Raw genomic sequence first — 12,388 nt, 5'->3', positions numbered from 1 at the left:
GCCCGCTATCAAAGCCTGTGGGCTCTCCTTCTCCGTGGCCAACGTGAGTAAAACATTTAAACGTGTTAACCCTCGCAAGGCTGCCGGCCCAGACGGCATCCCTAGCCACATCCTCAGAGCATGCGCAGACCAGCTGGCTGGTGTGTTTACGGATCATATCCCTATCCCAGTCTGTTGTCCCCTCATGCTTCAAGATGGCCACCATTGTTCCTGTTCCCAAGAAAGCTAAGGTAACTGAACTAAATTACTATCGCCCCATTGCACTCACTTCTGTCATCATGAAGTGCTTTGAGAGACTAGGATCAAGGATCATATCACCTCCACCCTACCTGATACCCTAGACCCACTCCAATTTGCTTACCGCCCCAATAGGTCCACTGACGATGCAATCGCCATCACACTGCACACAGCCCTATCCCATCTGAACAAGAGGAATACCTACGTAGGAATGCTGGACCTACAGCTCAGCATTTAACGCCATGGTACCCTCCAAACTCATCATTAAGCTCGAGACCCTGGGTCTCGACCCCGCCCTGTGTAACTGGGTCCTGGACTTTCTGATGGGCCGCCCCCAGGTGGTGAAGGTAGGAAACAACATCTCCACCCCGCTGATCCTCAACACTGGGGCCCCAAAAGTTCTCAGCCCTCTCCTGTACTCCCTGTTCACCCATTACTGCGTGACCATGTACGCTTTCAACTCAATCATCAAGTTTGCAGACGACACTACAGTGTTAGGCCTGATTACCAACAATGGCGAGACAGCCTACAGGGAGGAGGTGAGTGCCCTCGGAGTGTGGTGTCAGGAAAATAACCTCTCACTTAACGTCAGCAAAGCAAAGGAGATGATCGTGGACTTCAGGAAACAGCAGAGGGAGTACCCCTCACACCCCCCCCCACATCGACGGGACAGTAGTGGAGAAGGTGGAAAGTTAAGTGCCTCGGCGTACACATCATGGACAAACTGAAATTGTCCACCCACACAGACAGCGTGGTGAAGGAGGCGCAACAGAGCCTCTTCAACCTCAGGAGGCTAGAGAAATTTGGCTTGTCATCTAAAACACAAACTTTTACAGATTCACAATCGAGAACATCCTGTCGGGCTGTATCACCGCCTGGTACGGCAATTGCACCGCCCTCAACCGCAAGGCTCTCCAGGGGGTAGTGCGGTCTGCACAACACATCACCGGGGGCAAACTACCTGCACTCCAGGACACCTACATCACCCGATGTCACAGGAAGGCCAAAAAGATCATCAAGGACAACAACCACCCGAGCCACTGTCTGTTCACCCCGCTATAATCCAGAAGGCGAGGTCAGTACAGGTGCATCAAAGCTGGGACCGAGAGACTGAATAACAGCTTCTATCTCAAGGCCATCAGACTGTTAAACAGCCATCACTAACATAGAGAGGCTGCTGCCAGCATACAGACTCAAATCTCTGGCTACCTAAATAAACAGACTTAAAGGTATCACTAGTCACTTTAAATAATGCCAGAATGTTTTCATATCCTACATTACTCATCTCATATGTATATACTGTATTCTACACCATCTACTGCATCTTGTCTATGCTACACGCCATCGCTCATCCATATATTTATATGTACATATTCTTATTCATCCCTTTACATTTGTGTGTATAAGGTAGTTGTTGTGAATTTGTTAGATTACTTGTTAAATTTTACTGCATAGTCGGAACTAGAAGCACAAGCATTTTGTTACACTCGCATTAACATCTGCTAACCATGTGACTAATAAAAGGTGATATCCCAGGCTTATACAGTGCATTCGGAAAGTATTCAGACCCCTTCCCTTTTTATACATTATGTTACGTTACAGCCTTATTCTAAAATTTCTTAAATAGTTTTCCTCATCAATCTACATACAGCACTTCATAATGACAAAGCGAAAATAGGTTTTTAGAATTTCTTGGCAAAGCCTCTCCTGCGTTGTCTTGGCTGTGTGCTTAGCGTCGTTGTCCTGTTGGAAGGTGAACCTTGACCCCAGTCTGAGGTCCTGAGCGCTTTGGAGCAAGTTTTCATGAAGGATCAATGTACTTTGCTCTATTCATCTTTGCCTCGATCCTGACTAGTCTCCAAGTCCCTGCCGCTGATAAACATTACATTTACATTTAAGTCATTTAGCAGACGCTCTTATCCAGAGCATCCCCACAGCATGATGCTGCCACCACCATGCTTCACAGTAGGGATGGTGCCAGGTTTCCTCCAGATGTGAAGCTTGGCAGTCAGGCCAAGAAGTTCAATCTTGGTTTCATCAGACCAGAGAATCTTGTTTCTCATGGTCTGAGAGTCTTTAGGTGCCTTTTGGCAAACTGCAAGCAGGCTGTCATGTGGCTTTCGTTTGGAATGCTGCAGAGATTGTTGTCCTTCTGGAAGGTTCTCCCATCTCTACAGAGAAACTCTAGAGATCTGTCAGACTGGCCATCGGGTTCTTGGTCACCTCCCGGACCAAGGCCCTTCTCCCCCGATTGCTCAGTTTGGCCAGGCGGCCAGCTCTAGGAAGAGTCTTGGTGGTTCTAAACTTCTTCCGTTTAAGAATGATGGATCCACTGTGTTCTTGGAGATCTTCAATGCTGCTGACATTTTTTGGTCCCCTTCCCCAGATCTGTGCCTTGACACAATCTTGTCTCGGCGCGCTACGGACAATTCTTTTGACCTCATGGCTTGGTTTTTGCTCTGACATGCACTGTCAACAGTGGGACCTTTTATAGGCAGGTGTGTGCCTCTCCAAATCATGTCCAATCAATTGAATTTACCATAGGTGGACTCAAGTTGTAGAAACATCAAGGATAATCAATGGAAACAGGATGCACCTGAGCTCAATTTTGAGTCTCAATTTCGGGTCTGAATACTTATGTAAATGAGGTATTTCATTTATTTATTTTTTATAAAAATATGCACAAATTTCTTAAACCCTGTTTCAGCTTTTTCATTATGGGCTATTGTGTGTAGATTGCTGAGGAATTGTTTTTATTTAATACATTTTAGAATAAGGCTGAAACGTAACAAAATGTGGAAAAAGTCAAGGGGTCTGAATACTTTCTGAAGGCACTGTTGCTGTTGCTGGCCTTTTTACTCCACCCATTCCATTGATGGCCGAATCACATAACATTTGCGCTTACTGCACTAAAGAAAATCAAGAACCAAACAACAGTGCAGGTCATGCTCACTGAATTAAAGGGCAACTACACTAAAAAATCAAAGTTTCTTCAATTTTTCCCAGAAGTCAAGTCATGATGTAGTTTAAGCATTGTTGTGAACACAGAAAATCTAAAATTTTTGTTTTTCTATTTAAACAAATGTGAAAAACTGGGGGGAATCAGAAAAAAATGGCAAATCTGAAACCTGGAAAAACAAAACCAAGAAAACAGAATTTGGAGAAAAACATAAGTAGGTAAAACATTTGTACGAATTTTAGAAGGCCCGACCAACGTTTTTGGCTTTGCATGACTGCACCTTAAAGTGTGTGTCATCCTGCAGCACAGCATTTTTGGGGAAGTTGAGGTTAGATCCAATATTGACTACACACCCAAGAGGGAAAGAGGTTCGGCCATCCTAGAAATGTTTTAGTGAAATATATCAAGTTTAGCAAACACTTTTTTCCAAAGCAACTTTCAGTCATGCATGAATAAAGTTTTATGGATGGGTGGTGTCGGAAATTAAACCCAATATCCAAGATGCATGCTTTGTGAAGCCTCAATTGAATGATTTATAAGGCCATTATTAAGCGATGTTTGTGTCATATTTGATATAGTGGGTTATGTCACATTTGACATTGGTGGTTATGTCACACATTAATGCCACATTTATGAACCCTTTATAAAGCATGACATAAGGTTATAGATGATTTGTATGAAGCCTTTATAAGCTGCACGTAATTTAAAGCATACCAATTCCTTTACTCCTAAAATGTTGGAAGTAGGCGGGACGTCCTATACACTGTCCAATAGAAATCAAGGACACTGGATATAGTTTGAAAGGTTAACGGGAATATGGTCCAATGGGGAAAGGAAATAGGATTCGAGTCCATTCTTACCATACGTCAGCGTTTGAGTCACCCAGCCGCCCTAAATACTGTCAACCAATTGCAAGCATTGTAGTTCATTGAAAGCTCCATTATAGGCTAGGTTAAAAGTAGTGACAAGCTAAACAGGAAATCACAGTCGAAGGAGGTTTCCTTTTGTCCAATGGACGTTTAGGACGTAGTAACTAAGATTATAAATGACAAGGTGACAGCTGTCAGAGTGCACATTGACTGCTGCTGTGAGCGAGAATTAGTAATCTAGGACCCCGTGTGTACTGTAACATTAAGGTGAGTTAATAATTTAGGGTTTCAGTGTGACGCATTATTTTGTCATTTCGGTATGGTTATAATCGCATTGTGAATATTTTGAAATGTCCTGTCAGCATTGCGGGGGCGAATATGAATTGTTAGCACGCTAGCTAGCCATGCAATGTAGGTGAAGTTGACGGCCATTCAATGATTTCTTCCCAAGAATGACATTTTACAGGGGATATATTCGTACTGTAGAATTCTTACCATAGAAGTGTCTACATGGGCAGCCGCGAATACTGTTGGGAAATAAACATGCAAATGTTAACTTGCGAAACCATGCATTTTGGTGTACAACCGATTCTAAGCTGCGGTGAAGCTTCTGCAAAATGTCTGACTTGCTCGTCCATATCTGGGCCTAGTGAACCAGTGCATGTTTTCGGTCATTATGGATTCATGTCCCTGAGGATTGAGAAGGACGTTTAACAATTTCTATCAATTTCTAGTCCTGTACCAGATGCAGCGTCCTTGTATTTAAATCCCGTATTGGTGTCTGTGGGTCATTTTTGACCTTCACGTCTCCGGTTGGCTAGCCAAATCCTCCCGCCTATCGAATAACGTTAGCAGTGTCCGTCTGAAGTATATTCAATTTAGCTAGCTATGGCTAACAAGCTACCCAGGTTATCCAACTAACGTTTAATGCTTTAATCTTTTTGCAAATCGCTGCTACCCTCATTGCATGTGAAATGGGTTTAATAAGCCACATTCAAGCATGACATTTTAGTTTAAGTTTCCCCCATGGCGATTCCTTCCGTTGTCATTCGTGCTAATGTTAACGTTAAATGCCCAGGGGCGGAATGGTGACAGGGAAGGCGGGGGTGTACTGTACTAAAGCGTGTGATATTTTTTTTACAAGTAATTTAGCTAGTTATTTATTTTTTAACACTCATTCAAGCATAACTAAAGGCTAGCTTGCCTGTCTGGGCCATATGTGCACTGGTACTAATACACTACCACGCTACCTACACAATTGGATTAATTAGCATTAGACATCTCTGGAGTCGAAGTTGATCATAGTTTAACTCCCCACTTAGTGTTTTGAAAGAATCTTGTTTTTTAATGCTTCACTGTCATTTGCTTTGGGCTCTTGCCACATTCAATCAAGCCTTGTTATTTTCACTTAATTAACTAATCTTATGACATGGGCGTAAAGATTGTAACTTGATTCTTTATTTGCGCTGAGTTGTAACCTCTTGAGATTCTACATTCAGATTTTACTACAGAACCCTAGTCTGCCTTTTGCGCATCCTCTTCCCTGATGCACATGGTCAAATGCTTGACTGGTTACACCTACAGCTCAGGTCACCTTTACTGTACCTTTAGCAGTGTAGGGCTGTAGTTAAGAGTTGTGCATGCCTTCCATTATCTTTTTTGGGTGGGTCCAAACGACTGCTTAAAGATGCCTGTTGAATTGATAGGACATTTTAATGGTGGGGCAAATTAGCAGTTAAATGTAACTTCTCATCTCTCTCAACAGGCACCAGCCATGTACGCCTGCGCTAAGTTTGTCACCTCACCTGCTGTGGTATGTATTCTTTGACACTACAATGTCACTGTTTGATCCTCTACCAGTCGTACCTTATCAGTCTAGATCTAGCACGTACACGCAATACTGTTTAGCTATAAGATGCGCAGCAAATGAGTGTCCTTGGTAAGGAATATCACATTTTATGTCACATGCGCCGAATACAACAGGTGTCAGGATGCTCTTGATGGTGCAGCTGTAGAACTTTTTGAGGACCCATGCCAAATCTTTTCAGTCACCTGAGGGGGAATAGGTTTTGTCGTGCCCTCTTCATGACTATCTTGGTGTGTTTGGACCATGATACAGGGGTGCAAACTAGTCACCTTTCGGCTAAATTCGCCATTTTGAATCCAAAATTGGTGACCTACGTGATTCGTGTTGGTCTGATGAGAAGTTGGGGTGGGTCACTACTGGTTGTAAGTGAACGAGTGATGCTCATTTTAAGCATTAACACTGGCTGTATCCAAGGCTCAGCCAAACACAACAGAATGCAGCACGTGACTAAAGAGACAACCAATTTGCTAGTTACATCATCAGCACGCTCTCTGGAAAGACAGCAGAGAATGGAAAGGCAGCTTGCCAGTTGCAGCAGCGTGTCCCCTGAACGATAACGAAGAGGTAGGTGAGAAGTCTGACCATGGAGACGGGGGTGAGAAGGTGATAAAGTGTACTTCATGAGCTGTAACCGAAAAACAACTGGCATTTGGAAAGTTTGAGGTGAGGGAGAAAGTGGGGTGGAACAAGTATTGTTCGCATTAAGTATGTTGCTACAGTTACACATGGAATAAACAAACGTACAGTCAATAACACAATAGAAAAAGGAAGTCTATATACAGTGTGTGCAAATGGAGTAAGGAGGTAAGGCAATAAATAGGCCATAGTAGCGAAGTAATTACAATTTAGCAAATTAACACTGGAGTGATAGATGTGCAAGCAGGAATACTGGTGTGTTAAAAGTAAATAAAAACAATGAGGTGGGTAGATTGGATGGGCTATTTACAGATGGGCTGTGTACAGCTGCAGCGAACAGTTAGCTGCTCAGATAGCTGATGCTTAAAGTTAGTGAGGGAGATATAAGTCTCCAACTTCAGCGATTTTTGCAATTCGTTCCACTCATTGGCAGCAGACAACTGGAAGGAAAGGTGGCCAAAGTAGGTGTTGGCTTTGGGGATGACCAGTGAGATCCAAGGCCAGAGAAATGTTGAGCAACATTGGCCAACTTAACTGATCAAATAATTGAGTTCATGGTGTGAAAATTAGCTTACTAATAAAGTCAGACAGCTAATGTTAGTAACCTAACCAATTTGCTATAGTATTAACTGGTTTACAACTCCTTGCCGTTCCTCAAGTTAAAATGTGCTAACGTTGCTTACTGGACCCTGGTAATCTGTTTTTGAAATGTTAATTAGCTAACAAACTAACCACTATCTGTTAATTTATGTTTTCCCTCTACAGTATGTGGTTAATTTTCAGAATGTGAGAATTGGGTGACAATGAGGTGTTGCTTGTTAAACAAGTGGATTCAGGGATCAAGTGTAGCAGGAGCTGGGCCTGGCTTAAGCTGGATGCCTCTATAGAGGTGACAGGAACACCACACACTTTTCAATACAGTGGATAAAAAGGGGTATGCCAGGTGTACTCGCTGCCTGAAAGAGATCAATTATGCCAACAAAGGGTATCATGCTCTGCTGGCACATTGTAGAACAGATGTCCACAGGCAGAAAGTGTACAATGTCGTAATGTGCTTTGTAGCCCAAAGATATTGCTTTTGTTGCGTTGAACTTGACAGTAACCTGTGTGTGAGGGAGGATTATTTTTTTTAAACAATGTACTCAGTGAATGTTATTTTTGCACATGTAGCCTTGTGCACTTGTTCATCTACTATAGTGGCCACTATAATAGAGGAAAAATAGAATGCCTATTTGTTTAATTCTTTTTCTACTTTAAGATTATTTCCCCCCCCCCCCCCCCAAGTGCAATATTTAGGTGTGGTCACAAGCGTTCTATTATAAAGGGTGTCATGGTTAACTGCAATATTAGTGTATTTTTTTTCTTAAGACATGCGTGTCATTTGCAGTGAAGTCCAGGCAAACATTGGATTGCTTTCTTTACAATTGTTTAGCTCAGAGTTATATTCACATTAACCACTTTATTTTACACACAGACTGATCATGTAGATCATATTCTTTGTTGTGTAATTAAACTGCTTTTCCCCCTAGCAGGGATTATATATATTTTGCATGTTTCAGTGCAAAAAAAATGTTTCCTTTTTGGGTCCTCACCAGCTTGCATCCCTGGTGTTCTTTTGCTGGTGATGTGAACACTAAGGACCTTGAAGCGCTCAACCTGCTCCACTACAGCCCCATCAATGAGAATGGGGGCGTGCTCGGTCCTCCTTTTCCTGTAGTCCACAATCATCGCCTTTGTCTTGATCACGTTGAGGGAGAGGTTGTTATCCTGGCACCACACTGCCAGGTCTCTGACCTCCTCCTTATAGGCTGTCTCATCATTGTCGGTGATCAGGCCTACCACTGTTGCGTCATCTGCAAACTTAATGATGGTGTTGGAGTCATGCAGTCATGGGTGAATAGGGAGTACAGGAGAACTGAGCCTGCACCCCTGAGGGGCATCTGTATTGAGGATCAGCATGACAGATGTGTTGTTACCTACCCTTACTACCTGGGGGTGGCCCGTCAGGAATTCCAGGATCCAGTTGCAGAGGGAGGTTTTTAGTCCCAGGGTCCTTAGCTTAGTGATGTGCTTTGAGAGCACTATGGTGTTGAATGCTGAACTGTAGTCAATTAATAGCAAATCAAATGTATTTATATAGCCCTTCTTACATCAGCTGATATCTCAAAGTGCTGTACAGAAACCCAGCCTAAAACCCCAAACAGCAAGCAATGCAGGTGTAGAAGCACGGTGGCTAGGAAGAAACCTAGAGAGGAACCAGGCTATGAGGGGTGGCCAGTCCTCTTCTGGCTGTGCCGGGTGGAGATTATAACAGAACATGGCCAAGATGTTCAAATGTTCATAAATGACCAGCATGGTCAAATAATAATAATCAGTTGTCGAGGGTGCAGTCAGAACCTCAGGAGTAAATGTCAGTTGGCTTTTCATAGCCGATCATTGAGAGTATCTCTACCGCTCTCTCCTGTAGAGAGTTGAAAACAGCAGGTGTGGGACAGGTAGCACGTCCGGTGAACAAGTCAGGGTTCCATAGCCGCAGGCAGAACAGTTGAAACTGGAGCAGCAGCACGGCCAGGTGGACTGGGGACAGCAAGGAGTCATCATGCCAGGTAGTCCTGAGGCATGGTCCTAGGGCTCAGGTCCTCCGAGAGAAAGAAAGATAATTAGAGAGAGCATACTTAAATTCACACAGGACACCGGATAAGACAGGAGAAGTACTCCAGATATAACAAACTGACCCTAGCCCCCCGACACAAACTACTGCAGCATAAATACTGGAGGCTGAGACAGGAGGGGTCAGGAGACACTGTGGCCCCATCCGATGATACCCCCGGACAGGGCCAAACAGGAAGGATATAACCCCACCCACTTTGCCAAAGCACAGCCCCCACACCACTAGAGGGATATCTTCATCCACCAATTTACCATTCTGAGACAAGGCCGAGTATAGCCCACAAAGATTTCCGCCACGGCACAACCCAAGGGGGGGCGCCAACCCAGACAGGAAGATCACGTCATTGACTCAACCCACTCAAGTGACGCACCCCTCCTAGGGACGGCATGAAAGAGCACCAGTAAGCCAGTGACTCAGCCCCTGTAATAGGGTTAGAGGCGGAGAATCGCAGTGGAGAGGGGAACCGGCCAGGCAGAGACAGCAAGGGCGGTTCGTTGCTCCAGAGCCTTTCCGTTCACCTTCACACTCCTGGGCCAGACTACACTCAATCATATGACCCACTGAAGAGATAGCATTCTCACATAGGTGTTCCTTTTGTCCAGGTGGGAAAGGGCAGTGGAGTGCAATAGAGATTGCATCGTCTGTGGATCTGTTAGGGTGGTATGCAAATTGGTATAGGTCTAGGGTTTCTGGGATAATGGTGTTTGCTGTGAACCATGACCAGCACATGAGAAAGCACTTTTTTTTTTGAAGGTTGATGATTGAAAGAATAGTCTATGGCAGTGTTACCTGTATGTGTGACCAGTGGTCAGCTGGGGATAAATTGGGAAAACATCACCTTGTAGGCTAATCTAACCCTATAGTACTCGGTCTTTACTAAGAACAAGATTTGGATTGATCGTGGCACCGGTGCCCCCGACTCTGTACCAGTACAGAGTCGGGGGGGTGCTTTGGCAAAATACCAGTATATAGCCCCGCTATTGTTATTTACTGCTGCTCTTTAATCATTTGTTATTCTTAGTTCTTTTTTAGGTATTTTCTTAACTGCATTGTTGGTTAGGGCTTGTAAGTAAGCATTTCACTGTAAGGTCTACACCTGTTGTATTCGGCTCATGTGACAAATAAAATTTGGTTTGACATTGCCGTTCTACCGGTCTTCATGCCTCTAATCCTCCTAGACGTTAGACTATTAGATGCACCTCTGTAGGGTCATAATCTTGGCGTGCTCCAGAACTCACCTCAGGGTAATCTACGTTTGGTAGTCTGTTAGTAATGATTGTAAGTAGAGCTTGTTACAAGCTTTTAAATCTGTCTAGGAGTCTGATGTGTAGTTGTCTCTTGCAGCTGCGTGGGGGGTCCAGAGTCCTCGCCCGGCCCGTCTCGGTCTCGGTCTTCAACAGACCTGAAGCCAGAAGTGAGCAGCAGGTAAGCCTCTCTTCAAACCAAAATGAAACCCTGTGACAGTAGCGTTGTTCACAGTTCTGTGCTTAGGTTTGTGTAAACCTTTTTCCAATTGCCCCTTTTTTTGTGATAACCCGAAACCATTTATTAGGCCATTTTTATGTTCATAAAGTTTATTTTTAACTCGTCAGTAACCCTTATTGCCTCTTCAGTTGTATTTATCATGAACACCAGACTACTTTAAATCCCTGTATGGTGAAATACTAACATGGCCAGTGCTTAAATAAGACTGGTATCCAGGCTGTCCTTGTGACCATTTCCAAGGATCCCTTCAGGACTCTGTGTGACCATTTTACTTGCATATCCGCCTTAATATTTTTCTGTCAAACCTGTAATTTAAATGTAGGAGCACCAGTGTGCTTAGAGAAATTAAGGATTTTAGCTTTATTACATGAAATATTTTTCATAGTGCTCCTAAATTTCTTTGTGCCTAGATTTTTAAATGTAGGTACACATGCTCCTTGTAAAAATAAACATTTTTAAAAAATGAATTAATAAAGGCACTGAAGCACCCTGCACTTGTTGCCCTTGACTGGTATCTTGAGCAGCACTTTAAACCTCTGCACTAGTCTCTGTTCTTGATAGGTTCTGTTCTGGGCCTTTATTCAGTGGGGTCAATGTAGTCATACACCGTAATAGTACTGAAATGTATTACGTCTTACATTTCCTTCTGTTCCATAACATTCCACTCCTAAACAAACCCCAGTTCCAGATGTGTCCCTAGCCCTTATCTGTTATTACTTGTCAGTTCAGACAACCAGAAGGGTCAAGGTGAAAGCAATAGGGCGCTAAGAGCTTCTATTACATTTACATTTTACATTTGGCGTGGTGGGCTATTATACTATCTACACCTGTCAGGTGGCCTCAGTTCCATTTCAGTCTCTAGCTCCTCTATGTTCTGATTTTGACTGTGCTGCACCCTGCATCTTCCCCAGGCTCTGTTGCCTGTCGGTGAGGCTTCTCTTCTAACCCGGGGGTTCCAGACCAGCGCTATCTCCAGGGACATCGACACTGCCGCCAAGTTCATCGGTGCTGGAGCCGCCACAGTGGGCGTGGCGGGATCAGGGGCTGGAATTGGAACTGTGTTCGGCAGCTTGATCATCGGCTATGCAAGGTAAGTGATGAACGAAAATGATTCAATCGTTTGTGGAAGTGGGCAGATTTAGAAGCAAAATCTGATGCAGAAGAGTAGTTGTGATCATTTATGTGGGTGGCAGGGAAATGCTAACATTTTAGCACAAGAGTATTGATGAAGAGTGTGAGCCGGATCCTATTAATTTGGGTTCATATCATTAATGAACAAATCGCTACTGGTGCTGTCGTCCAGCCTAAATCATAACTTCCTGTCCTCTTTGTCTCTGACAGGAACCCCTCCCTGAAGCAGCAGCTCTTCTCCTACGCCATCCTGGGTTTTGCCCTGTCTGAGGCAATGGGGCTCTTCTGTCTCATGGTGGCGTTCCTCATCCTGTTCGCTATGTAATTTAGTCTCTCCCATCCCTGTCACCTCCCTTCTCCCAGGGAATTGGAACTCTTGATGCGATGCCCATGAGGCCGTGGCACCGCCATTCCAATCAAAATCTACGATTAAAAAATCCTGCCTTTTTGTTCCCCTTTTTTCAGAAGTTTTACGTAAGAGCTCACTTTGATTTAGACCGTCTGTCTGAATAAATGGTTGGGATAACTATAAA

At 43.9% G+C, this 12,388-nt stretch overlaps 1 protein-coding gene across 1 annotated transcript; it reads left to right on the top strand.

The window, feature by feature from the left end:
• The first annotated feature begins 4,019 nt into the window (after positions 1–4,019).
• On the top strand, positions 4,020–12,388 carry LOC139579742 (ATP synthase F(0) complex subunit C3, mitochondrial-like). The gene is made up of 5 exons (XM_071408567.1): positions 4,020–4,332; positions 5,831–5,878; positions 10,584–10,664; positions 11,636–11,814; positions 12,066–12,388. Exons 2-5 carry the CDS (start codon positions 5,840–5,842, stop codon positions 12,178–12,180), a joined length of 414 nt encoding a protein of 137 aa, XP_071264668.1. The 5' UTR covers positions 4,020–4,332; positions 5,831–5,839; the 3' UTR covers positions 12,181–12,388.

Source organism: Salvelinus alpinus, chromosome 1, assembly GCF_045679555.1.
Source record: "Salvelinus alpinus chromosome 1, SLU_Salpinus.1, whole genome shotgun sequence".
Classification (NCBI taxonomy): Eukaryota; Metazoa; Chordata; class Actinopteri; order Salmoniformes; family Salmonidae; genus Salvelinus; species Salvelinus alpinus.
Note: the sequence above shows the minus strand (reverse complement) of the source record. Positions and strands in the feature narration are given on the sequence as shown.